This window comes from Anopheles maculipalpis, chromosome 3RL (assembly GCF_943734695.1).
Source record: "Anopheles maculipalpis chromosome 3RL, idAnoMacuDA_375_x, whole genome shotgun sequence".
In the NCBI taxonomy this organism is placed as follows: domain Eukaryota; kingdom Metazoa; phylum Arthropoda; class Insecta; order Diptera; family Culicidae; genus Anopheles; species Anopheles maculipalpis.
Genome location: NC_064872.1, coordinates 21,538,456 through 21,564,024, shown reverse-complemented (window position 1 = coordinate 21,564,024; position 25,569 = coordinate 21,538,456). Strand labels below are relative to the sequence as shown.

Below are 25,569 nucleotides of genomic sequence, written 5' to 3'. Positions count from 1 at the left end.
ACCTTGATGGTGGTGAACAGGCGGCTGTGAGTCTTTGCAAACCGATAATTGTATTCTGTGTTCGGTTTTGGAAATAGAACCGTGCAAGCTGTGAATTGATGTACCATTGATTTTCATTTTGTGATTTTACAAGATTTAAACCATTTTTTATGTAATGAAGTGGAACTCCCGCTACCAATAAGCTCACCTTGAACAAGCTAGGATTAATTTCATTTCATTATCGCTGTCAATTCGTCATTTTGCATATCCTTAAAGAAAAACTTAACGAGTAATATTTAGAGTACGCTATCTATCAGCCACTTTACAACCGGTTGCTGGGGCTTCTACGCTTCCTTAAACTCCCCAAACTAGTTCTACACTCAGTCATACTGCAAATCTTCAAAGTTTTCTTGCCAGCACATGCGTTAAACTTTGACGAGGGTTCCTATGGGTTGTTTACAAGTAGAGGATAAGGTGAAAAAGTTTCTTCAATTCCCGAAAAAACACACAACGTACAGCACTGAAACGCCAACTAAACGGAAACGCTAGTATGCAATGCCCACATGACACATGATATAGACCCTTGAAAACCTAAGCTCAACCACGCTTAATGAAGTACATTAATTATGAACGTCTTCCGTTACTTTTTTGTTGCCGTATTTTCCTATCCTGATACCTGTACATACATATTTTCCGATACCGAAACACAAATACTGTGACGGTGGCGAATGAAAGAGGCAACATCCTGCTAATGCCTCGTAAATTCATAAGCTTACCGGTAAATTGTTTTTCGACACTGGGCTGGCGCACCGTATTCAGCTTCTCGGCGCAATAAATTACCATTTCATGGATGAGTGTTCCGGTTCCGGAACGGAGCACACGCGAACATTGCTGGTGTGCCGCTTGAAGATGCTTTGACAAACAAAACAAATGTTGGCAGTATGGCTTCATAAATCGGAACGGAAACTTCAGTAATCAAATCAAGCCGTACCGTCGTCAATGCATATTGTTGGAAAAGGTGAGAAACGATAACAAGCCCATCAGTGTAAACGAAGATAAGTATGATTAGGTTTTAAAAATTCCAAACACCACACTTCCCATTTTGACGTTCGTTCCTTTTATTATGCTGCTCGTAGCTGCAAACGTTTCGAGATTGTCTTCGATCTGACACAGCATTTGCTTTTCAACAACCGTCCGTTTTACGTCGTCATTACGGCTCTAACTTAATCATTGCATACTTTTCCTCAAAGCAGTCAAAGCCAAATAGGAATCGCGAGCTGTACGAAATTCTAATCAATTCTTTCGAAATAATATAACAACAAAAAATCTCCATCCAAACGTGCTCGCACGTGCGTTGCTGTGTAACAGTTCCGCTTCTCTTTAATTTTTTTGCTTCCTCTTCTGTGCTGAAAATAAAACCCCCTTCACTAGTGCTATCGATACGAGGAACAAAGGTATAAAAAAGCACTCTACATGTATGAGAACACCCGTAAGCTACTCAAGCGAATAATTCAAGCAGATGGGTTTGGGAAGTAAAAATCACATCTTCCGTGTATTTTTCCCCCTTTTTTATAACTTCAATCGTTCATTTCTACCATGCCCGTTCAAAAGTCGATATCATTTACACCCATGAGTGGCTACACACACGCGCGTACGCACACATCGCATGAAACCAACCACGAAGGAATGGGGAATTGATTGGTTATACTGTTCTTCATCTACCGCGTTGCGATTCTTCAATTCCTGGCTTTTTGAGCTAGAGTAGCAGATTAAAACCAAGCGAATCGATACGCTTCGCCTAGAATGAGATCGGTTGAACCTCGGAATCGGGAGGAAACTGATTGGCAAACGTGTATCCGCATCATCCCTATCAAGCAACGATATTGTTTTCGCCTTTATCATACCTACCGACCGTGCGCGAACACAAAAAAAAAATAACACACGTAGAGTGATCATTACCGGGACGGAGCAGAAGCACGACTGGTGGTCCTGATTGAAGATTTTACTGGTTCGCCAACAGTTCTACAGCTCCCTGTGGAGTTGATGGAGACGCATGGTGTTTCATGGTGCGTGGATGGAGACGGGCACGGTGTTTAAACGGTGCTGTGCCATAGAGACGGGCACGGTGTTTCACTGGAACGCACCCTATTTCCCGGGTGGAATACCTTGTTCGCGCTCATTAACGTTCCCAGTGCGCCGACTAGGGACTGCCTATCGATTGTATTCAATTAAAGAGGCTGCCTTTGTGTTGTGCCGTTCGAGATAGTAAATGATTCGCAAACGAATGGCAACATGCTGTGGAAAAAAGGAGCACAACAAAATAAAAATGGAATCAGCAGCAATACAGCATTTTGTGGAATATTTGCCAACGAATTACAGCGATTTAATCAGCCGGTTTGCAAAGATAAACTAACTACGTTTAAATTCACATTCAAACGCACGTTCTGTGCAGCTTCGGGAGTAGGGCATTGTGTGGTAACATTTCAAACAAATCTATTAACTAATGAATCAATGTGCTAGCACATTAAGCGATGCACTCAAATCATGCAGTAAATTGCTTTTGCCCACTAATTGCACTTTTTAATTGATGAGATGAGGCTGTTGCATTGAATCAATTATCATTGCATGATGCGGTGAGAGGTTTCTTTTTTTTCTGTGCAGTGAGTATGTTCTATGCTGTGAAAACCAACAATAAATTCTATGCTTATCGCATAACACTTTAAATCGATGTATTGTTTGTGGAAAACTTAAAGCAAATTTAAGTCTAATAAAATTTGAACAATAAATTATTCTGTCAACAACATTTATTTTATTAATTTACATTTGATTATTACGATCCAGTGCCGTATTGTCAATACCGCTTGTGTTGAGTAGATTTTCACATATTAATAATTTGTTTTTCCTCCTTATTCTTTGCCTTATACCGGGCATACTCGGTTGATTCTGTCAACAACATAGGACACATCATTTATACTCTTGTTAATTTTAACTCTGCATGCAACACGCATTCTTCCCAAATAATAAACATCCACCTTATTTTCGATAATGTGCAAAACAGTGTTAGCTAGGAAATGTTGCTTGCGAGTGCATAAAACATGACTTTCAGCTCAAGAAACCCACTCCCATCCCCGTGCGGGCAAAGAAAATACATTTAGGCGAACGGCCGCCACAACCATCACTGCACGATTCTTTCGCCATCTTACCCTTTCACCCAGTTATCACACTTTAAGACGTTCCCAAAATGGAAAGAACATGTCTATTCTCGAAAAAGCATGTTTGCGTGCTCCAAGTGAAAGTCTGATGTGGATCGACCAACGGGAGGTTTACTCTCACGAGACTTCCCAAGATATTACGTGTTTCGTCCCTTCGAGTTCAGAAACAACCTAATAATCTGTAGACATTATTGCATCCCTGAGACACGCACACCATCCGCACACACACACACTAAGTAAACAAGCGTCAGAAACATAGCTGGAAGTGATTTTCTTTTCTTCCTTTTTTGCTCGTTGCGTGAAGATGCTCCTTTGGTATGGGAAAAAAGTCTTGCGGTAGGGCAGCCCATAATGAGCAGACAAATCCCATGAACGTAAACGATGTGACCGAGCTGCCCCTTGAAATAATTATCATGATTAAGTTTGACCAGCATTTCTAGCTGATTTGTCTTCTATTAATATTACTAATTAATTGCTTACAGTGAGAAGTTAATCAGTTGCCCAATAGAGCGAGCTGTTAGCTTATTTGAGTTGATTTAAACTAAAACTGCAATAAACTGTAGGAAGCTAGCTGAACAAACACCATTAATTAATTCTCTCCACACTGTGAGCTCACACAGCACTGTCGAAACCACAAATCGATTTTCTGTATTACAGTTTCCTTCTCAATTGAGGGTGTTTGTTTTGCAAAATCTCTTTGTTAAATCGCACGTTTCATAAGCTTAACGTCTGTAACCCAATTAGGATGCTAACGCCGCTTAAAGGAAGTCCAATTTCAAACCGGCTGCCACAGTACGGTTAACTGAGCACTACCACACAGTGTGCATCGTTCAACCGTTTTACCACACGTTCGCCAGCCGATGATAATCATGTACGTGATGTAGTACACCCACAAAAGGGAGGATGGCTAGTAATGGTTCGCGGGATTCGTTTCGTTTCGAGATGAGATCAATTTGAACCACTACCGTTGAAAAAATCTGTGTCAACGTAAAGCGTACCGGGAAGCAAGCACTGAAAAAAAAAACGAAAAATAGAACAAAAATTATTGTCGCTCAGACACATTGGCTGGTGGCACTGGGATGAAGGCCAACGGTGCAAAATGAAGATCGGTCGCTATTGATTGAAGAGAGAATAGAGCCACCCTCCATGTGGTAGTGATGGAGACGCATGGTGTTTCATGGTCGGACCATGGCCGAACGCCTGGTGTTTAACGATGCCGGTCATGAAAATGAGGATTTTGCAAACTAGTTTTTCTTTTCGATTTACCCATGGTTTCAACAGAGTGTGCACAAACAAGCAAGGACATTTTGTGCTCCATTTTAATCTCTGTATTCTCGAATCGGGCGCTAATTAACTGATCGATCAATCGATCGAATCCTGGGTAATACAAACCTGAATGGTTTGTACGAGGTTTTATAGCGGACCTGAAAAGAATGAACCGGTATCGATTGCTGACTGCTGAGCAGCAGTTTTTCGTGGGCAACATAGTTTTGTACTCCTTCGCCTAAATTTCGCCCCTTTTTGCTCTTTACAGCGCCATTGCCGAGGGCATCCTTACCGATAACCCACACCTGGTGCTGCTGTTCTACCTTGCTCAACTATTTCTAAGAGAATTAATCAAAAGCCACCGGCTGGTGCAGGTAATACCGATGGACATGTCCGGCTATTACGGTAAGTTCGTTGACCTACATCGTTGCTTTCGGGATAGTGCTTCCAGCTTACCTGCTACTCGTCCAACTCCTCCATCTTCTTCTCGTTCCAGAAAACCGTGCCGGCCCGTCAAATCTGGGCAATGTGATAAGTCAGATACTGCTCTGCAAGCAAATTACGCCCGACTTCAATCAGGAGGAGCTGTGCAGCATTACCAAGGATTCGCAGGAGATCGCCCGAATACTGCAGGAGCTGCAGGAGTTTATGCCACAGCAGGAAAGCTACCTAGGTACGTACTAGTGCGGACGCCCAATGACGTGCGTGTTTGAGGAATCAATCCGAGCAAAACGAAGCCCCATCCATCACCATGGGTGGGTTATGACGCTATTTGAAAGTCTGCTGGGTACTACTGACAGATTGGGCACAGAAAAGAAGCTATCTACGTTTAAGTGAATGGATGGTTTTGATAGTGTAGGGAGCTTTTTTTTTTGTTTCCCTATAAGGTTAGATTTTTTTAAGTTGATTACGAGAAAAAAGGTTTGCTGATAGTTTTGGTGACGACAATGATGACCTTTTAATACACTTTCCAAATCTACCTCTATACTTTGAAATATTCCATTTAAGATTTACCGCCTAAAAGTATGCAATGGGATGAACAAAGCATCCCCTTTAACTTTTATGAAACCCTATTTTGTGACTGGATATTACCAGGATTAACGCATTTTGTTCGATGCCCTTTTCCTCAAAATCTCGTCTAAAATCCTTTCCAGAGCGAACAATCGCCCTCACGACCGAAATCAACGGACCCTGGCCAGCGAAACGTCGGCGCGGATCATTATACAAAAACATGGGCCTGCTGTGCTGCGTGTCGCGGCCCAACTACCTATGAATGCGGACGACACTGCGGCCAAATGTGTGCGTGTGCATGTGCTTGATCATGTCGGATCAGGCCGCAGGCTTCAGGCGGCCCATTCCTCGCATTGCAACCGCAACTTCCCCAACCGGAGAGTCGGTCTCGCACACAACAATGACCAAATGGCCAGCTCTGGGTTCCCTTTCGACAAAAGCCCACCGAACAACAGGATCTCTTCGTCGCTACATCACTCACAGGTACCATCAATTGATGGGTTCAAATCCTCAGCTGCATCATACTGTCGAAATCACAGCACATCCGGAAACGAAGTATCGTTGACGTTTGGATGCGAAGCGCATCCTGGGGTAAGGTACTGCACCGAGCTGTAGGCATACTTCCGGTGGCTCTTTTTTCGGTTAACGATGACCACAGCCGGTGTGTATGTGTATGAGGGTTCACGGAAGAAATAAACCGAACGGTAGAGCATGGAGGGTTCTATGTTCAACACACAGAGAGGAAAAAACAAAACGAAATGGCCTCTTCCAGGCTGATACTGACAAAAATAGATGCTGGATAGGCTCTTGCAATCGCTCCTACAGGCAGGCTGATACATTGCGGCAATAGAAAGTGCATCGGACTGTAACGGAAGCAGTGTGAGCACCAATGCACCAATAGTACCACACACTCGCACACATTCTAACGCCCTGAAAAGGATAACTTTACCGTAGGAGCAAGTAGAGAACCGTGTATAGCGCGGAATAATGTGCGAACCCCTGCGAGTCCTGATGAAAAGTTTATTTTTGGCTCCATTTTTGTGACACCGTTTTCGTATCTGATGCCATAGAAATTTCGCTTAAGGCGATAGTAAGCGAACATGATTTAAAGGAAACGTATGAAATGCATTCAAAATTTGATTTTGAGTTTAAGCATAACTTAAATTGATTAAAATGGGTCAATTCCGCCCAACGTTACCAAACAGCCATGGGATGGGAAGATAAGTAGACAAAACAGTTTTAATAAAATAACAACGTACGTCATAACAACAGCCATTTCATTCAAGCGCCATGCACATCATGATGTGGATGTTCGCTGCAGATTAATATAGTTTCTGCTATGCAGCTAATAAAAACTTTCCTCTGTCTGATTTATTGGATGACGATAACTTTCAACAAACTCTCTGGATCTGGTGTTCGACATGATGAAAAAGTTGTGTTTTAGCTTTTGGGTGCGCAACAAAGTACGGAACGTGTTTTGGAATATGTTTTTATTAAGCTTTTAGTTACACCATAAGACCGGCCTTGTCATATGACTGGATTCGGCTCGGACGGTATTCGATCCCTGGTCCTGGTGGATTTTGTGAGAATAATAAGGTTTTTAAATACTTTTTTCCCTTCAGTCCTGGCAAAACGCTAGTTCGTTATTATCAAAAAACAAAATCTTTACGAGCAATCCAGTGAAAATACCTGCATAATGCGCTGTCTGAAAGAAATCTCCTATATTTTAATCCCAATCACCTAAATAAACAGCATAAGTAATCTTCTGATTGTGCTATGTTCTGATTTAACGTTTACAGCTACGTTTGTTTTTCGAATTGGCTGATAGTAAATAAATTAAAAAAAGCTTATCTTCAGGATGATTTGGCTCCTCGTCAAGTACCGTCTCAAAATGTTTATTACTTTCCCTCACGATGTGTGTCAGCTACGTCTAATTCAAGCAGTGGCCTTACTTTCATAGTCTTGTAACAGTTAGGACAATATCTTTGTAAGTGTTTGCCAATTCTCGATGAGTTTATATGTTTTTTACATTCATATTTCAGTAATTCTTCCCAAAACCGACTGATATCAAGACAAAACCCAACTTACACAAGCAACAAAGACGACAAGCAATAAGCAATTGAAGAAAGTGGTTTTATATTTCCAGCCGGGCGACAAACTTGAGCCAAATTCTTTGAACGAAATCGAATTTTTTTCTTCGTTCGTATTTTAAACTTTCGTTACTTTCTAGCGTACCTAAAAAACCTATAGCACCTATAGCATCCTGTTTTATGACGGCTAAGCGTAACAAGCAAAATAGATACAAAGCTTTTCACAGCGTGTCAGTAATGTATGCGCTCAGTGTGTATTATTTACATAATTAAATGTCAGCTAATGTTCCATTGTTCCTCAAAAAAAGCCCCTGTCGATAACTGGTGCCGATAATCTCCACCTGGATGCTCGGCATGTACGTTCATCTAATGCTCTAATCTGATTCGTAATTATGCCAACGTGTGGGCTTTCCACCACACTATGATGCTATTTTAGTATTTTCATGATGAATAAGAAGATTTTTTTTATTTGTCCCACTGCTCACACTGGCTACATAAAGTGTGTGCGTTGGTTTAAGCCACTGATAATTGGTTTATAGAATAACAAAAACACCCACACCGATAATCAATCCTCCAGATGGAAAATAAAAATAACTCGCTCGATTTTATTCTCCTACTAATTGTGTGTACGCTATCACACTTCCGCTTCTTGTTTCATAATGGTGCATCAAATTGATTGAAGATGCTTGATAAGCAAACGAGAGTTTTCGGCTTTCATAAACGCCAAACTACCAAGCACGAGTACACCAGTACACAAAAGATTAAAAGGGAAAAAGGTTAACTTGCAGCCTTAACCCACACAATACCGAATACTGAATCATAATCATTAATCAAATGCCAACGGCAATGAAACCGTGCAGCAAAGCAAACATTTTGTGCCACCCTACCGCCCAACGATTTGAGACTTTGTTCGCTGTATGTTGGCATTTGTTTACCAAACGCGAGCAAGAGAACTGGCCCTCAGCCCCTCAGCGGACCGCATTAATATGCTACCGAAACCGATGTTCATTTGTTGCTCGTTTCGCTGTTTCGGGCTGAAGCTTTTAATGGAAGTTTAATCAAGCGGAAAAATATTATCCTTCATTGACCACCTGCCCGACCACTCCATCCCATTCCCACCTAGAATGATTTCATTAAAGCATTTCCGTCCCCCGACAAGGCTGGTTTCCGGGCGAGAGCAACAATCATTTCAATAACCATAACCTCCTAATGATCGGCGTAAATATTGGATTAGATTAGAATTAGCACGCGCGCGCGGGTTTTCTGTTGTGTACGATTTGATCGGCAGCTGCCTGTTTGATGCTTTTAGTTACACAATCGAGGTTCAATTTGGGGCCGGAAAAGTGAATTTTAATGTTTAGCGAATGGGTGTTTTTGCTTCATTTCACATCCACTGACTAATGCATGAAATGCTGTTGGGAGTGTGTGTTTTGTCAATAGTTCGTTGTAATGGAGATTTTTCTTCATCCCTGGCTGTATTGGTAGTGTAGCGGAGTGGGATAGGGAAAGTTTAAATTCAATTTTTGTTTGTTTTTCCATTAGTATTTTACGTAGCTTTTTAACTACGATTTTCAAACGAATACTATAGAAACATAATGTAAGAGAACCTAAAACGATCGTTGAGTAGCGGAATCAAAATATGAAGAAACGTTTAACATAAGTCACTGCATTTACCAAAATTCATTATTGTAAACGAATGACCCTTAAAGGTATGTTACGATGGAATAGAAAAATAATATTTAGCAGTAAAAGTATAAAAGAAACAACAACCACCTAAAAAGATAAAATTGAAAAGGTGAAGAACACGGTTCAGATTGTATGTACAAAAGCAATATATTTGGTATATTTTTATCAGTTTTTTTTAAATATTTCTCACCATTGGGAGTTTTCTAGGGTGGCATTTAAAGCTACAACTGCATGAAAAAGTAAATGCGAAGCATTTGAAAAATATGTAAAGTCAAAATTTATATTAGAAAACTATTGTTTTTTCTCATTAAACGTAGGGAACATTGATAGCACGTAAAATCGATTTTCATGCTATTGAAATGATGTTAATCTTAATGGCAGAATCAAACCTTTTATTGTGGCTAGGTTAAAAATTAAAGATTAAAAGTTACAACAAATCTTAATGCGATTTTTAAATGCACTGAAATACTCACAAACACGCTCACACATACACATTTACACACTTGTAGAAAAAAAAAATCAAACCAAAATTCACCAGAAGCAAAGGAAAACCACTAAACCACAGCATTCTTAGCGACACACTTACAAAAATCGAATCACTAAAACATAAGAAAATTGATTTATTATAACAAAATATTTTAATAAAACATAACTAACACTAGTGCATCTTCAAAATTCGTAGAACATCCATAAGTATTATAGAAGTAGAAATATAGCAGGCATCAATTTAATTCACTTCGTTTCATCCAATTACTCTTCTAAGTGATCCTTTTTCCACAATGTGGTACAATGCAGTTGTGTTCACCATTGCTCGGGACAAGGAGGATGTGTGGCCGGTGTGGTGCGCTTTTAAGTTAATAAGTTTAGTGATAACTGTGATATAGATGTCCTGTTTGTCAATTTGAACAAAACCGAAAAAGAAACAAATATGGAAAAGAACATATATTACGCAAAAGCGTGTTACGCATAGACTCTCGCTCGTGTCGCAGGCGTGGTAAAGGATGATGAGAAATGTTGATGCAACATAAAAGTTACGTAGAGATGGTTCTGTTTTGTTTTGAGTTTTGCATACATTCAGGAGCACTCAAACTGTCAAATGTCGTAATAATAGTAAAGTAGTGTTGTATGGTGTAGTGATGTAGCTTATCCTGTAGAAAATGGTTGATCATGTACGATACGAAGTATTGCGCAAACACCGTACACACATAGAAGTATAGTAAAAAACACCCAGAAAAATCGGTATTAAATTTTATATCACCTGTTTGAAGAATTCAATTTATATCACACAAACATCATATATCGAACTCGCAAGACAAAAATAATAAGAAACTTTTTGTTATGCATGTTTTTGATGTATATTTTATCGCTATTTATGCCATACGTCTAACAAACACTCTGCAATAGTCATTTTGCCTTTTTATGTTTTTAAAATGTCGGTCGATGTAAAACATAAACCACACTTTTTTTCCTTCATGTGGTTAGTATTATTTAATTTCGTTTATTGATTATAATGAATCTTGTGTTTGGTAACACAATCAAGGTAAATTGAATGAACAACATTGTTCATGCACATAACATCAAAAGCCTGTAACACCAATCAAAGTAGATGAATTTAAAAAGAGTTATACAGAACAAAAAAAAAGGAAAAATATATAGAAGATGTATAAAAATGCATATTTTCACTTCATCACAATTAAACAAAGTTTCAGCATGCAAACAACCACCCAGACACAGAAAAGGAACCCACTTATACTCAACCAACACGAAACCACAGTACACCAATAAGCGGAGGGAGCAGAACGGAAAACACTAACACTTTGCTCCATCACACATCACAAATGAGGAAAAAATAAGCTAAAAAGACTCGAGCAACACTCACTCAACAGTGTTTTGCGAGAGTGTTTGTGTGACATACAAATGTACACCGAAAATAGAAAACCATGTTCTGAGGAAAATTATGTTCCAGTGCGTAGCAATAACACTCACTCACTGACACACCTTATATTACCGTACAGACGCATTTATGGCAAAAATGGGTTCAAAGGCAAGCCCAATTACAGCCAACCAAAACAAGATATATAATGTCTTATTTCGTGGACCAATATTTCGTACACACGTGAACACACAAGTAAACAAACACGCACAAGAAAGGTTGCTTTTCCCCACTGAACTGTTCATTTGCTTAAATTTTCTATTAGGAAATCTCAATTTCAAATACATTTTCATCGAAAAGAATTCCCTTTTCCTAAGACTGATTACTATACATTAAATTACTACTACCGAATAAAAGGTCATTTTGTAACCCCCTTTTATCGAGCAGCTTGTGTTTTGTATTTTTTTCCTACAGAACAAATAAAAACAAAAATTCACAGCACGAAAGGTAAACCTAATTTAAAAAAAAAAACAAGCTAACATCAAAAGCAAATCAAAGACACAAGAGAAAGTTATTGCAAAAATTACCATTTCTTTAACCGACATTGTAGATTAAAAATATAAAATGATCAAAACACAGCCACAAAAAAAAACCAGCATCCATATGTACTGCTGACAGCAAAGCGCAAACTGTATAATCAAATCAATTACGTGCAAAACAAAACCAAAATATACAGAAAAAAAGCACACAGAAACGAGACCCAATAAAATGAAAGTACATTTCAAACGAGCAGTCTTCGAGTGTTTTGTTGTTGCAGTCACAAACACAATTGAGAAGTAGTTTTATCTACGCTAATCCTTTCGCTTCCTGGAACTGTTTGCAACTGTGTTTTGCTGCTGCGTCGAGCACACTTTCAATTATGTTGCCTAGCATTCGAGTGCTAAACTAATTAGTGTTAATGAACGGTGAACGGGTAGCAGATAGCTGATTTAACTAGTCATTTGAAGGCATCGATGGTAAGTAAAGGTACACGGCCGAATAGCTAACCTGTTCAGCCTTTTAATGCTGTAATCAAACGTTCGTTCCTGATGGGATGTTCCATGGTGAGTAAATTGATTTGTTTAGGAAAAAAAACTTCTAATTGAATGATTGTGATATAATATTTGTGCATCAGGTTAAATACGTTATCGATTTAAACCTTCTTTCATGCTATTATTTAACGCCCAACATTGTGCATATATTTTATTGTTTAACTTAATATTTATAGATAAACATCTGCATATCTACTGTGTCCGCAATGATTGTAGTATTACAAATGGAATTAATAAGATTACATTTGACATTCATTCTCAATCAATCTTCTTTTATAATAAAATTCTACCGGCAAAGCCTAAAAGTATGCAATTTGTCTTACAGATTTAAAGTTTTACAACAATGAGCTTCGTCTAATGATGTTGCTCGCTAAGATAGATACATTTTAAGCGTGAGGATAAATCAGTCAATAAATTTAAACGTAAAATTAAAAAAAAGAATAAAAAATATCGACGAGAATATAAATAAAAATAAACTTCCAGTTTATTAATTTAAACTAAAGCCACTCTTCGAACTGGCAAATTCAATCTGTTCGCGTTGTCTGTAAAAATCTCTACTAGTCCTTTTTGTCTTATTTTTGAACCTAGTAATTGATCCGTACAGTTCAACAGTCATTTCTATGCTGGATTTCATCATGAATGATTGTAATTAATTTTTCTATTGACTTCTTCTTCTTCTTCTTGGCTCTACGTCCTGTTAAGTAATGCCGGCCTAATCTAATGGCTTACTAGACTTACTGATCAAGACGTATTAGGATAGCCGGTCCCCACTACAGAGAAACGATTCGAATGGGACTTGCACCCCGATCATTCCGTCCTCCAGACCTACACCGCTGCTGCCATTATTTCAATGTATTGAGCATTGAATTGTTGATAATTATTGATAATCTCCTTTTATACAAATAATATTTACCAAAGCCTTAAAGTATGCAATTTGTTAGGTAATTGATGTTTTTTTTCGTAAAATTATACAACTTCTTAATTCATTCATTACTTTAATTTAAACTTCCCTCTAAATTCTGTTGATGATGCATCATTTCAGTACGCTACAACGCCCCCGTACTCCATAATTAAGCTGACACAAAATAAAACGCTGCTTTCCTTCTGCCAACACAAAAATATAACTTCAAAGTAAAACCATTCAATTCATTCCACCTCACGCAACTGTGATCCCCACACTGCATACCGCTCCAATCCACTGGCATGCTTATCAGTACCGATCGCGTCCATTTCATCGTTTCACCTTCATTAAACTTTGCACTTCTGGCGAACATCTTCATTCGAATATTATGCTCATAAAACTTTTGCACCAGAGACCGCAATTCCGTGACCCGCTCCATTCCTACCGGTGTGACCTTGCCTTTTTGGCCCTTTGGCCGACACCAACAACCATCATCAACACAGGCAGCCGACAGGTTGCCAAATGGCCCTCGGGGTCGGCTGTCGGCTGTTGTGTGAAAGCATCTGAAGCATGGCATCCCAGTTGGATGATGTGTTGTTTTTCGGCAAAATTTAATTTACCATCGTAATTAAATTTTCCATCCATTGACTTCATTTGAGTTTCGTTTTGTGTGTGCTTGGGTGTGTTTTTTGGCTTTATTTCCCTTTTTAATTGGTGTTTGTGTTAAGAGGTTTTGCTCTCAAGAAAGACCATCATATACAAGTAAAGATCTGTTCGAACAAGCTAGAATACCAAGTAGAAAGCTAAACTAGAGAGTTTATTGTCCATATCCACTGCCTAGGTCAGTACGAAAGTTCAAGGAAAAACTTTTTCCCTACACAAAACACAGGCTAAAGTACACTAGTACTAGATTACAACTGAATGACCACGAAAAAGCTTAATGTGTATGACGAGACGAAAACCACCAAACCGGCCACAGATCCCAGGGCCGCATCCAAGCTAGAGCCTCAAGTCCAAGGCCACACATTAAATTCCCTCGCCGAACATGGAGAGCGATTAAGATTTAGCAGTAAAAAATAATTGCTCTCCCGTGGGTTGTCTTTGCCATAGACAGGACGATCTGCACGAGGTACTTCATGTCCTCGGAAACCTTGAAGCACTTCAAGTACTTGTTGCCAGCTACTGCTTGTGGTGGGCTAGGCACCGAAGCATGGCTTTCAATATTACCATCACGGTCATTTATCATAGCGCTCCTCCCGTAGCGCAGGAACCTTGAGCTAAGAACACCAAGCAGCAGCAGAGTAACAAATAGGTATGCTGAGAAGAAAAAACAATTTAAAGCATAAGTAAGCTTTCCTTCCTAACTTGTGGACGTACTGGGGATTTTGAGGAAGCTGTAGCTGGGCAATAAATTGGTGGGATTACAAATGGCGATCCTTTATTTATGGTGCTTCAACGGAAGGAAATTCTTTAGCGCATAGATTTTTTGTTTACAGCACACATTGATATGTAATGTATGTAACGTTATTTCCATTTCTTGACAAATATTGTTTATATGAAAATATAACGAATGTGCTTTGGCATTTCTGGAAGAAGCTAAATGTTGAGGTGTTCTTAGTTTTTAAAGACACTCGTACGTTTCAATCGTTCTATTAAATATGCATTAAGCTTCTTATTAATTTACAACAAACATGGTATCCGCGAGTTTTTTATGCCTGCCCGAATATTTTTGCTTGATAATGAATTCAAGGTTTCTTGATGCTCTTTCATATATTTTTCGTGTCGTTCCGATGCTTTTTACTGCAGCTTTCGTCCCCTAGGATTTTTTCTACCATTTATCGTTTATTATTGAAATCATCTTAAATTTTTCCTAGCGTCTGTAATTTTTACAATAAAATTAAAAAAAACTTGGCAGATGAACGGCTGATGACGAACGATGTGGTTATGAAAAGACGGGATTAAAATTATGCGTCTTTTAATTAATTTTTTGGTGTTCCAAAAATCTCAAATGAAGAGAGGTGTTCGAAAATTATTAAAGAATCAGTCATACATCGGAAATCATTAAAAAGCATAAAAATACAAATAACAGGAAAAGCAATAAGAATATTTGGAAAGAACAAAAAACAAACTATCTAAAAATTGTGGGACGCAATACAACTTATTTGGGACACCGTGAAAACCCATGGAAAAGCTCAAAGATAGCTTTGACTTGTTCAGTAACATATAACAAAATACATTAGCAGCTGAAATCTTATTTATTTATTTATTTACAATTGATTATGACGGTCCAATGCCGTATTGTCAACACCGCTTGTGTTGAAAAAAAAATTACAATCATATTGATAAGGCATTTCCTCCCTATTATTTGCCTTATCCCGGGCATACTCGGTTGTGGATGGTTGTGGTGATGGTGTTGATGATGCTGATGATGATGATGATGATGATGATGATGATGTAGTGGTGGTTGTTGTGAGTTTTGATGGTCCGGGGCTATTGCTGTGTCTATTGTGATGATGGTGGTTGGTTACATCCGAATTCCGGCTATAGTGGTGATGTGGCCGTTCTATTGTTGTCCTTTGTGGATTGGTCTGGACTGCAACAAACAAACAAATATTGTTTAGACAGCACATTTATTTGTCTTCGTACAGTGTTCTCCAGTGCATTCCAGCAATGACATTCCAAGCTCAATCTAGTCAACGTCCAATCAAAGGATGATCGACAAGCTCTATCCCGCAGCAGCGAAAGCGACTTCACTACTCCCGAGACTGAACCCGCCGAACACCCCGAACCCGACGCCAACATTGTCAAACTCAATGTGCCAAAACTGGACTGGAGTGGAGAACACTGCACTTTGAACAACGCCTGCCTCCCTTTTACGGCAGTGTTGGAATCGCCCTCGAGTGCTGTTGCCCAGTCATCGGATCACCCGTGGCACTACAAAAAATACGCTTAAGACCTAGACAACACAACATTTAACAAAAAAGGAAGTGGGCAATACGAATAAGGATTGGAAGGATACTTGGGATGTGAAATCACAGGACAAGACCGTTGTCTCTGGCGAATCGGAAGATGATCCTCATGTAGAGAAGGTCCCTGGTAGCCAACACTTCTCTAATTTCTGTACCCGGTCGTCTGCCGATATTCTCGACTGTGCTCAACAAGGAGGGTCTTGCGGTTTCAAATTCCACGCAGGACCACAGAAGGTGATCCACATCGTGGAATCCGTCACCGCAGCCACACACTTTTGTCTGAGCCAGAGTTATACGCTGTAGATGAGCATTCAACGCAAAATGATTCGACATCAGTCGAGACATCATTCGTATGAATGCCCGGTCTACAGAGAGCCCATCGAACCAAGGCCGCAGGGACACTTGCGGAGAGATCGAGAAGAGAAAACGCCCGAGTTCATCCGCCTCCCACATGCTCTGCCAGCGAGACAGGGAAAGTTGCTGTGGGAAACGAAGGAACGCCTGGGCCAAGATTGGTCGGTCGTAAAAAGCGCCTTTTTGGAAGCCTGATTTGGCCAGTGAGTCTGCCTTCTCATTGCCGGGAATTCCACAATGAGAAGGGACCCAAATTAGCGAGATCCTATACGCCTTATCGAACATTGAGCCAAGCAGTTCAATGATTTTTATGGTAAGGAAATCCTGACTCTTAACAGCCTTCGGAGATCTCAGAGCTTCAATAGCACTAAGGCTATCAGTGAAGATGAAGTACTGGTCCGAAGGTCTCGCTGCTATCATCGATAGTGCGTACAAGATTGCGGCTAGCTCTGCGGTGTAAACACTACATGGCTGCCTCAATTTGAAAAATGCCTCGGTGAACTCGCTAAAAACACCGAAGCCAGTGCCCTCCTCAGAGGATGATCCATCAGTGTAGTACTGGCTTATTTGGTCTAAATGACCATACTTGTTCATGAAAATGCCCGGAACTACCCTCGGGCGAAGATCATTAGGTATGGTCTTAATTTCCTCGTGCAATGAGGAATCTGTTACTAAAATGGAACTGTAGTTCTCAGGAAGGGCAGCACGATTTAATGCCTGTGGAGCGCTAGCATGCACTTGTAGGGCAACAAAATCTTCGTAGATCTTGAGGATTTTGCTCTTAGAACCTGTCTCTAGAAGCGCTTCAAAATTTTCTATTATCAAGGGATTTGATACTGAACAACGGACTAGAAGGCGAAGCGACAGCATTTCAAAACGTAGTTTGAGCGGCGTCACTCCGGTCATCACTTCTAGGGACATGTTGTGTGTGGATTTCATGCTCCCTAGTGCGAGTCTAAGACAGCGGTACTGTAGCCTTTCTAGCTTGAGTATCAACGTATTGGATGCCCAATGGAAGCATATGCTTCCATATTCCAATACGGATAGTACCGTTGTCTTATACAGTCTCAGGACATCTGATGGATGTGCGCCCCACCAGAATCCTGTGACTGTCCTTAGAAAGTTGATTCTTTTACTGCATTTTTGCACCAGACGGGTGAAGTGAGTACTCCAGTTTAGCCTAGAATTGAACCATACACCAAGGTATCGAAAATTGTCGGTAATTGATATCTTTTCACCATACAGAAAGACATCAATTTTCGGGTCATATAGCCTTTTCTCCCTGTTTTTTCCCGTGTCGCTAAAAGGAGAAAAGACTACCATCTCAGTTTTCGTTGCAGAGAACTTGATACCAAGGTTTTCAGACCACTCGGAAAGATTATCCAGAGTGGTTTGTAAAGCCAGTTGTATTTCGTCGGCGTCTCTGCTTGCAACAGATATAACGCCGTCGTCTGCCAATTGTCTAAGACTGCAGTTTGGCGCTAGACAAGAGTCTATCTCACTAACATAAAAGTTATATAACAGTGGGCTCAAGCAGGACCCTTGTGCTAGTCCATGGAAACTGGTCCGTTTTAACTGCACGTGACCATTGTTGAAATTCATAGCTTTTTCCGACAAAAGGTTGAATAACAAGTTATTCAACTTTGGTCCCAGGCCCGCATTTTCTAACTTTTGACTCAGTTTGTATGGAGAAACTGAGTCAAATGCCCCCTGTATGTCAAGGAAGATAGACCCCATGTTCTGCTTGCGTGCACGGGCAAGCTCTATTTCAGTCACCAAAAGCGCTAAACAGTCATTAGTACCCCTGGCTTTACGAAAACCAAACTGAGTACTTGAGAGAAGGTTGTTGGTTTCCAACCATTCTTCTAACCGTAAAAGAATCATCCTTTCAAGGAGTTTTCTCAGACACGAAAGTAATGATATCGGCCGATATGAATCGTGTCTTGATGGCGGTTTGCCAGGCTTCAAAATAGTGACAACTTTCACTTCCCTCCATTCTTGCGGGACGCTGTTGAACTCCAACATATCGTTGAAGATTCTTAACAGACGTTTCTTGCCCATGTCGGGAAGATTTTGCAGCAGTTTGCTGTTGATCTGATCCAGGCCTGGGGAAGAATTTTTGCTTGAAAGGAGAGCAAGCGATAGCTCAACCATAGTGAACGGTGAGTCCATGATAGGGTCACTGCCAGGCGCATTTTGATGAAAGTTCTGCGCAGGAACGAAATCAGGGCAAAGCTTGTGGGCAAATTCATTTAGCCACTCGCCAGAAAAGCTTTCGCTCTCGTTGATGTTGTTGCTGTTTCGCATCCTTCTAGCCATCCTCCAAAGCGAATTAAGTGATGCGGAAGGGTCTAGGTTATTGACGTATCTGCGCCAATAACCCTTTTTCTTCGCCTTCAACAGGTTTTTACACGATCTCTCCAGTCCTTTATATTTTTCATATAAAGACCTTGAGCCCGTGTCCCGGAATGCTTTAAACGCCTCCCGCTTCTTATTAAAAGCCGCTTGGCAATCCTTGTCCCACCAAGGAGTGGGAGGTTTTTTGAATGTCCTTGCTTGGTGGGAGCGCCTTGTTTGGGCTTCAAGAGCGCACTTGTTTATAATTGAAACAAGTTTTTCGTACTCCTGAACTGGAGACAAATCTTCCAAGTCAAGAGAAAGCGAAGCGGCTACTAATTCACCGTATCTCGTCCAGTCGATGTTCCTCGTTAAGTCACATTTAACGGGGATTCCACCTCCTGGACATCCTCCCTTGATGAAGGAAATTTCTATCGGCAAGTGATCACTGCCGATAGGGTCCTGGATCACCTTCCAACTAAAATCCAGGGCCATCGCTGATGGACATAGAGACAGGTCCAGTGCACTCGCCCTACTCTTCGGTGTGTGCATCCTAGTTGCCTCTCCTGAGTTGAGGATTGAAAACCCAAATCTGTCGCAGATGTCTCGGATAATTGGAGCGCGAATGTCATCCTTATCGCAGCCCCAGTCGATTCCATGGGAGTTGAAATCTCCCAGGATCAAAAGTGGTCCAGGCAAGACCGCTGCTAAATTTCCAAGATCCTCTTTGATCTTTTCAATTTTTTCTTTTTCATTGTTGGCTATCGGGGGGATATAAATGGATGCAATTGTCACGTGAAGATCGCTAATTTTTGCCTTGACTGCGACAGTTTCGATCATTTCTTGCCTAGGGGTAGGTATTCTGTTGAAAGCGTGACTCTTTCGAACACCAATTAGTACTCCCCCACCCCTTGTAATGCGATCTTCACGGATTATATTATATCCAGGGAAGGTAAGATTAATTTCTTCCGATAGCCAAGTTTCACAGAGGGCGAACACATCGCAGTTGTGCTCGCCCACTAATGCTTTAAAGGAGTCTAGCTTGCCAAGCAAACTCCTACAGTTCCACTGTAAGATGGTAGCCCTTGGAGGAATTAATCGTCCAATCGGACCATCATGCTCAAGCATGGCCATTGGGCCAGCCACTGTTTGATCATCCCCTTCAGGAAAGGAAGGGCCCAAGTAGCGATCATGTGCAGGTGCTGCGGGAGGTTGAGGGTCATGAGGAGTGACTCTAGGATCTCGGAAAGGGACGGGGTAGGGGTTTTCGGTAAACCCCCGGTTGGAAAAGCCAAGCTTTCCAGAGGGGCTTCGGTCCGGGGAGATCGCTTTTTCTTGGGCTCCTTCCTGGCAATTTGGGGAGCGGGAATGGGATGTTCAGCATCTCGTTTTTGGACTGGGGTGGAAGCTTTAGCTTTGGCGAGACGCTGTTGTGCCAAGGATTTAGTTTTTGTCCTTAGGACTTTCCTTTGTACCTTTTTATAAGGTACTCTCTTCACCGGTCTCAATGGCACCTGTTCGAGTGCAGTCGGGCTGGACTTGCCATTTGCATCTGTACCCAAAACAGCAAAAGGGTTTGATGCATTTGCTCCCTTTAGAGCATCGCTGTACGATCCGCGTGCCCTTTCGGATATTGTTTTAGTCTGCTCCTTTTGGAGTTTTCGGTACACGGGGCACAAAGCTACCTCGTGCCACTCGTCCCGGCAATGCGAACATTTTTGGGAGGGAGCTTTGCACTCCTCGGTGGCATGTGCCCCTCTACATTTACCACAGCATGTTTTACGTGTGCAAAACGGTTCAGCGTGTCCAATCTGACTGCACTTGGAACAGGTTGCCACCCTTGGTACGTACGGCCGGTTAATGGGTATCCGGAGGCCTTCTAGAATGAGGGCCTGCGGGAGTACCGTACCCTCAAACGTAACCCGGATTGAGGAGGTCGGGACATATTTTTTTTCTGGCTTGCTTGAAGCATCAAGCTTGAAGAGCTTTTTTGCTTCAAGCACTTTTATTTTGGGCGAGTTCGGGGTTTGAAAAACCCCAAAGCCCAATTGCACCACTTCCTCCTCAGGGTAATCGAAATCCTCGATTACGCCGGAAACCTCAACCAAACTACCGGGAATATAAACCCGGTAGTGCTCCGTATATTCTGGGTCAGCCGCAATGACGTTGGCTTGAGCCCGGTCCTTTGCGGTAACCCTGATCTTGTTTGGGCGCATCCGAAAAACATCGGCAACGCCCGGGTACTTTTTGAATAACGATGCCGCGATCGTCCTTACATCGAGTTGTTTAACTCGCGGCATAAAATATACTATTGGCTTACCCTCCCACGACGGCGGGTAAGCACGCGCTCGGTGTTCTGATAGCGGCTCGTTAGTTGCTACCAGCGGGGCACCCTTTGTCAGCGGGGCACTTTTTGTCACCTGGGCACTCTTTGCCAAAGTGACACTACTACAAGTGGCCTTCGATGTCGAAGGCCTTTCGTCCAAGGCAATTTTTTTTGCCGCTGGTGCAGCCTTGGGACGCCCTGGCTTTCTTTTCACTTCTTTCGAGTGATCATTCTCCCGATCGGAGTCGGAAGCATCCTGCTCTACCGCCATGGTAGGGCCGGAGACAACGGAGCGGATAAAAAAAAGGGGTAACACTTACCGTATCACACGATGCACAAATAAACACACACCGACACACACACACACTAACTTGTAGCACAAGCGCCGATCAAAGCGATAGCGTTGCGTTGATACGCTTGCTTATCGCTACGATCAGCAGCAACGATACACACACTCACAACACAAGAACACACGTCGATCGCCACTCGATCGATAGAAGTAACGGTACACTCTCCGCACGAATATCGGAGTAAGACGGAGACACCGATAGGTGCGTTACGGGTAATCGCGTTGACTACGCATTCGCACTCGAGAACAATAGCCTCTTTCTGCCGTATACAAATGATCCGTAAAGACGCTTTCGAGCGAAACACGTCCTTTCGCTACGGAAGCTGGAGGCAGACTGAGCAGCTGAAATCTTAAGTTGATTAAATAATTAAATGATTTAAAATATATCTGCGGGATCATTTAGAAATCAAATTCAAAAAGCATTACATCGACAACAAACAATTCCATCATATGCATAAGAGATATGAGTTTAAGAATCTTTTAAGAATCTTGTTAAATGTTTCCGAATTAAGTATTTTACCTCTCTGAAGTCTTGAACAAGAAAAACTTCACAAAGTTGTTCTCCAAATCCCTTTTCCACCGTATCTAACACGAATCGATCGAATGTGTCATGTGAATAGCATAGCTTTAGGCGTTTCCCCTTTACTCAAGAGCTTGATTTGCTGCTCAAAATTACATTTGAATGCAGAATGCAATTCGGTCGCTTCCATGGTTTTGCTATTATTTCTATAGAATCATTACGTTATTTGCTTTCGCATCAAGTTTTATTCCAAGAACATATTCTTTGATTGTACTTAAACAATTACAGGTTGATCAAGTTGTATGAAACGGCAGTCGATTCACACAATGAGCACTTCCCTTTTGAATTACTCTTCCAAGAAAACACTCGTCCACATATCGGTTACACCAAGATAAATGTTATATATGTGATTCAAATTCAAACAACCTCAAGATATGTTGTTTTCCACGAAAATCTTCCAAACACCTGTAGGAACCACTAACCTAAACCGAAACAGAATTCAATGGAAATCTATTATGACTTTACGATGATGCGTGTAAAGCCGACTCGATCGGAACGGTTGCCGGAAAGCTACCCACTGCCTTATAGATGCTTGCTGTCTGCAACCGACCGAGACACCCACCGATGGAAACCGATTCAATTTAACGACTGCACCAAAAAACCCAACCCGTGTCACTCAGCCCAAGAACATCGTTGCGACAGTTGTCATCGTTTTGTCGCTGGTGCGTACGAATGAGTTCCGGCAACCATTTTCATCCTCCACCTTGCTCACCTGGCACCCAGGACGGGTCAAGAAGCAAGCATAAAACATGCACCAGTCCCATCACGATGATCAGTCGCATCAGCCGAGCTGCTCGTCTCGAACGCACAAGACGCAAATAAACGCAAAGATATCTCCTAAGGATGTACGTCTTCATCGCTGCAGGATGTGCGTCGCTTTATCTCGTCTTCCACGACCACCCCAAAACACCCAAACAGCCGGCCCATTCAGCAGTGCCGGGTTCGTTAAGAATTCTCAAGGAATGCCCCAAGGCATGCCAATAAAAACCCATCACCTTCTTTGATCACGTTTTATTGCGTCGAAAAGTGGCCGCCTGCAACTCCCTCCGGAAGCGCACACCCTTACATCCGCCACGATACCCCCATTCCATGGGGTTTTTGGCGGGTCCGTTTATCCTCCCGACTATTCGTATCCACTGTTTACTATTCCTTCTACGATAAGCACTTTTCAGTTTTAACTGAATCACCCTTCTCGGATCGAAAGAAGCAAAACTTTATACCATCGATTTCATGATGCGTGTGTGTTTGTGTGCGTGGAAGTGGTGAAAAAATCGATTTCACCAAAGTGCTAACCGTGGTCATTGGATGCGATTGTGTGCTTTCCCTTCCTCGGCTAGAGTCTGCCAGTCCGGTGGGAAAATGTTTGTTGTCCCACCACAAAACTGTCCAACCAGCTAGCAACAAACCATCGTTATCGCTTTCATCGATACACTAAGCGTTCAAAGCTTCCACTGTGTGAAAGGTGAAAGAATGGAAAATTTTCTCGATTATTTATAATGAAAATGTTTACTGCTCACTTTACTGCTATCGGAGTAATTTTTTGACTCTATTAAATTAATTTGATAATTGAAGTTTGCGTCCATTATCGTAAAATAAATGGAATTGTAACGCTTTTTTTCACATGGGGAGAAAATAAATGTCTGATAGTATCACCCTTGTTTGTGAGATGATTGTTCCTTTGTATATGGTAGTGAAAAGGTTTAGTGAATGAAACGCTATTCAATAGCTTACATGGGCTGCTGTGAGGTTCGGCAGCTATTTTTCAGACCTTGTGTAGCTTCACGACAACTTCAGACAGTAGAAAAGAAATTTTATTGAACTTTTTTCTCTTTTTCTAAAGACTTGCTGAATAAAATGTTGCCTTGTTTCACTACTGAAAAAATGACTATTTAAATTGTTTCAAGGTCTTCCTGGTGCTTTCCGTGCCACTTCGTGGCTGTGCAATCACACTGTGTTAACTATTCAATGTGATGGATCGGCCACTTGTGTGTCCCATTGTTTAAAGGTTATTGAATTTTTTTTTTTTTTGCTGTTGAACATTCTTGGCAAAAATAGGATTTAAATAGAAAACGCCAACTTCCATTTAAAACCAAGTTCTATTTTAGAGGCTCAATGAGAGCTCTACAGCGACTTGTATAGTATGAAAAAGGAGGTTGGATCTTACGGGTTTAGCATAAGTTTTTTCGGTATAATTCTCTAGCTTGTTGTTTATATTAACTGTTCGTTTGTTGTAGGTAATTAAAGAACTCAAGAAGTTATAACTCTCAATTGATATTGAATGTTCTGGCTTAACAACGAAAGCTCATGTTTCGTTAAGGGATATTTAAGATCACGAGCAGCGATGAGCATCGTCAAACAATAATTAACTTATAATTTTATAAGAGATGCAAGACGTGCTTAAGGAGTTCTTTAGACTATTAAGGTTTTACTTAAAATTCTTATTACTTACTTGATCTCTTACAAAAGTCTTCAATTTTTCTAAGTCTTATAAATTGTATGATGGCGAGATTTTCGTGGAATTCATACAGCTCCTTATTGTAGTAGCTCTTTTATGGTTTAAAAGTACAATATTTTATTCAATGATAGTTTTTATTGCTGAACAATAATGTTTATACTAAAGCGTTACACTGGACAATATTTAGACCTATGATTTAGACCTTTTAAAGAGCACCTCGTCGTGACATGGACCGGTCAACAATAGATCTCCAGGAAACTCGATCCCTGGCTGCAGCTTCCCATCCATGTGGGCCGACCCGGTCTCCGACAGATCTCCCTTAACCTGATCCAGCCAACGAGCTCGCTCTGCTCGCTGACGCCTCGTGCCGAACTTGGGGTCGCTGACGAATACCTTCTTGTTGGAGCATGATCCTCATAATATGCCCCAGACGCATCCTGCCGGTCTTTTCAACCGTCAGGATGTCCGGTTCTCCGTATAGCTCAGCTACGTATAGCGATATATCTCACATTTCGTGCAGTCTCGAAGTCTTCTGGATCTCAGCAGACGGTGAAGGCTGTAGTAGGCATAATTCCCCTGAACAAGGCTTCTCCGGATGTCACTGCTAACATGTTGTTGTTCGAAGGTACGACAGTCCCAAGATACCAGAACTCCTCTACCACCTCGAGGTTGTCGTCGTCGACTAACGCGCTGCTTCCCACTCGGGCTCTATCTCGATCAGAGCCTTCAGCAAGCAGATATTTCGACATCGTCACATTGATCATCAATCCAATTCTTGCTGCTTCACATTTCAGTCGGGTGTACGCCTCACACACCTTCGCTGTCGCCTTGCCAACGATATCAATGACATCCGCGTTACTTCAATTATTATCACCCATTCTGGATCGGAAAGTCCGATAAAACAATATGATGGTCAAACAAGTACAACCATACGCCGAGTGGAGATGAGCAGAGGAAAATAAGGACGAAGGGAACGAGTTGGGAACAAAACTAGGAACATCAACAGCGTTCGACATAAGGGAATCAACAAATATGATTTGGGATACACTTTACCGTTTAGCTAAGGTATCGAGTCCTAACAGCTGTTATC

General features: G+C 41.3%; 2 protein-coding genes across 3 annotated transcripts in view; both read left to right on the top strand.

Moving 5' to 3' along the window:
- The window catches only part of LOC126565304 (uncharacterized), a 43,404-nt gene extending 37,618 nt beyond the window's left edge, over positions 1–5,786 (top strand). For both annotated transcript variants that reach the window (XM_050222469.1, XM_050222470.1), the window contains exons 3-5: positions 4,726–4,862; positions 4,954–5,130; positions 5,612–5,786. In XM_050222469.1, coding sequence (XP_050078426.1) covers positions 4,726–4,862; positions 4,954–5,130; positions 5,612–5,730 — 433 coding nt within the window. In that variant the 3' untranslated portion in view covers positions 5,731–5,786. The remainder of the gene's footprint in view (positions 1–4,725; positions 4,863–4,953; positions 5,131–5,611) is intronic.
- LOC126565597 (60S ribosomal protein L34) overlaps positions 1–25,569 on the top strand; it is a 364,763-nt gene that overhangs the window by 192,682 nt on the left and 146,512 nt on the right. The window lies entirely within an intron of this gene.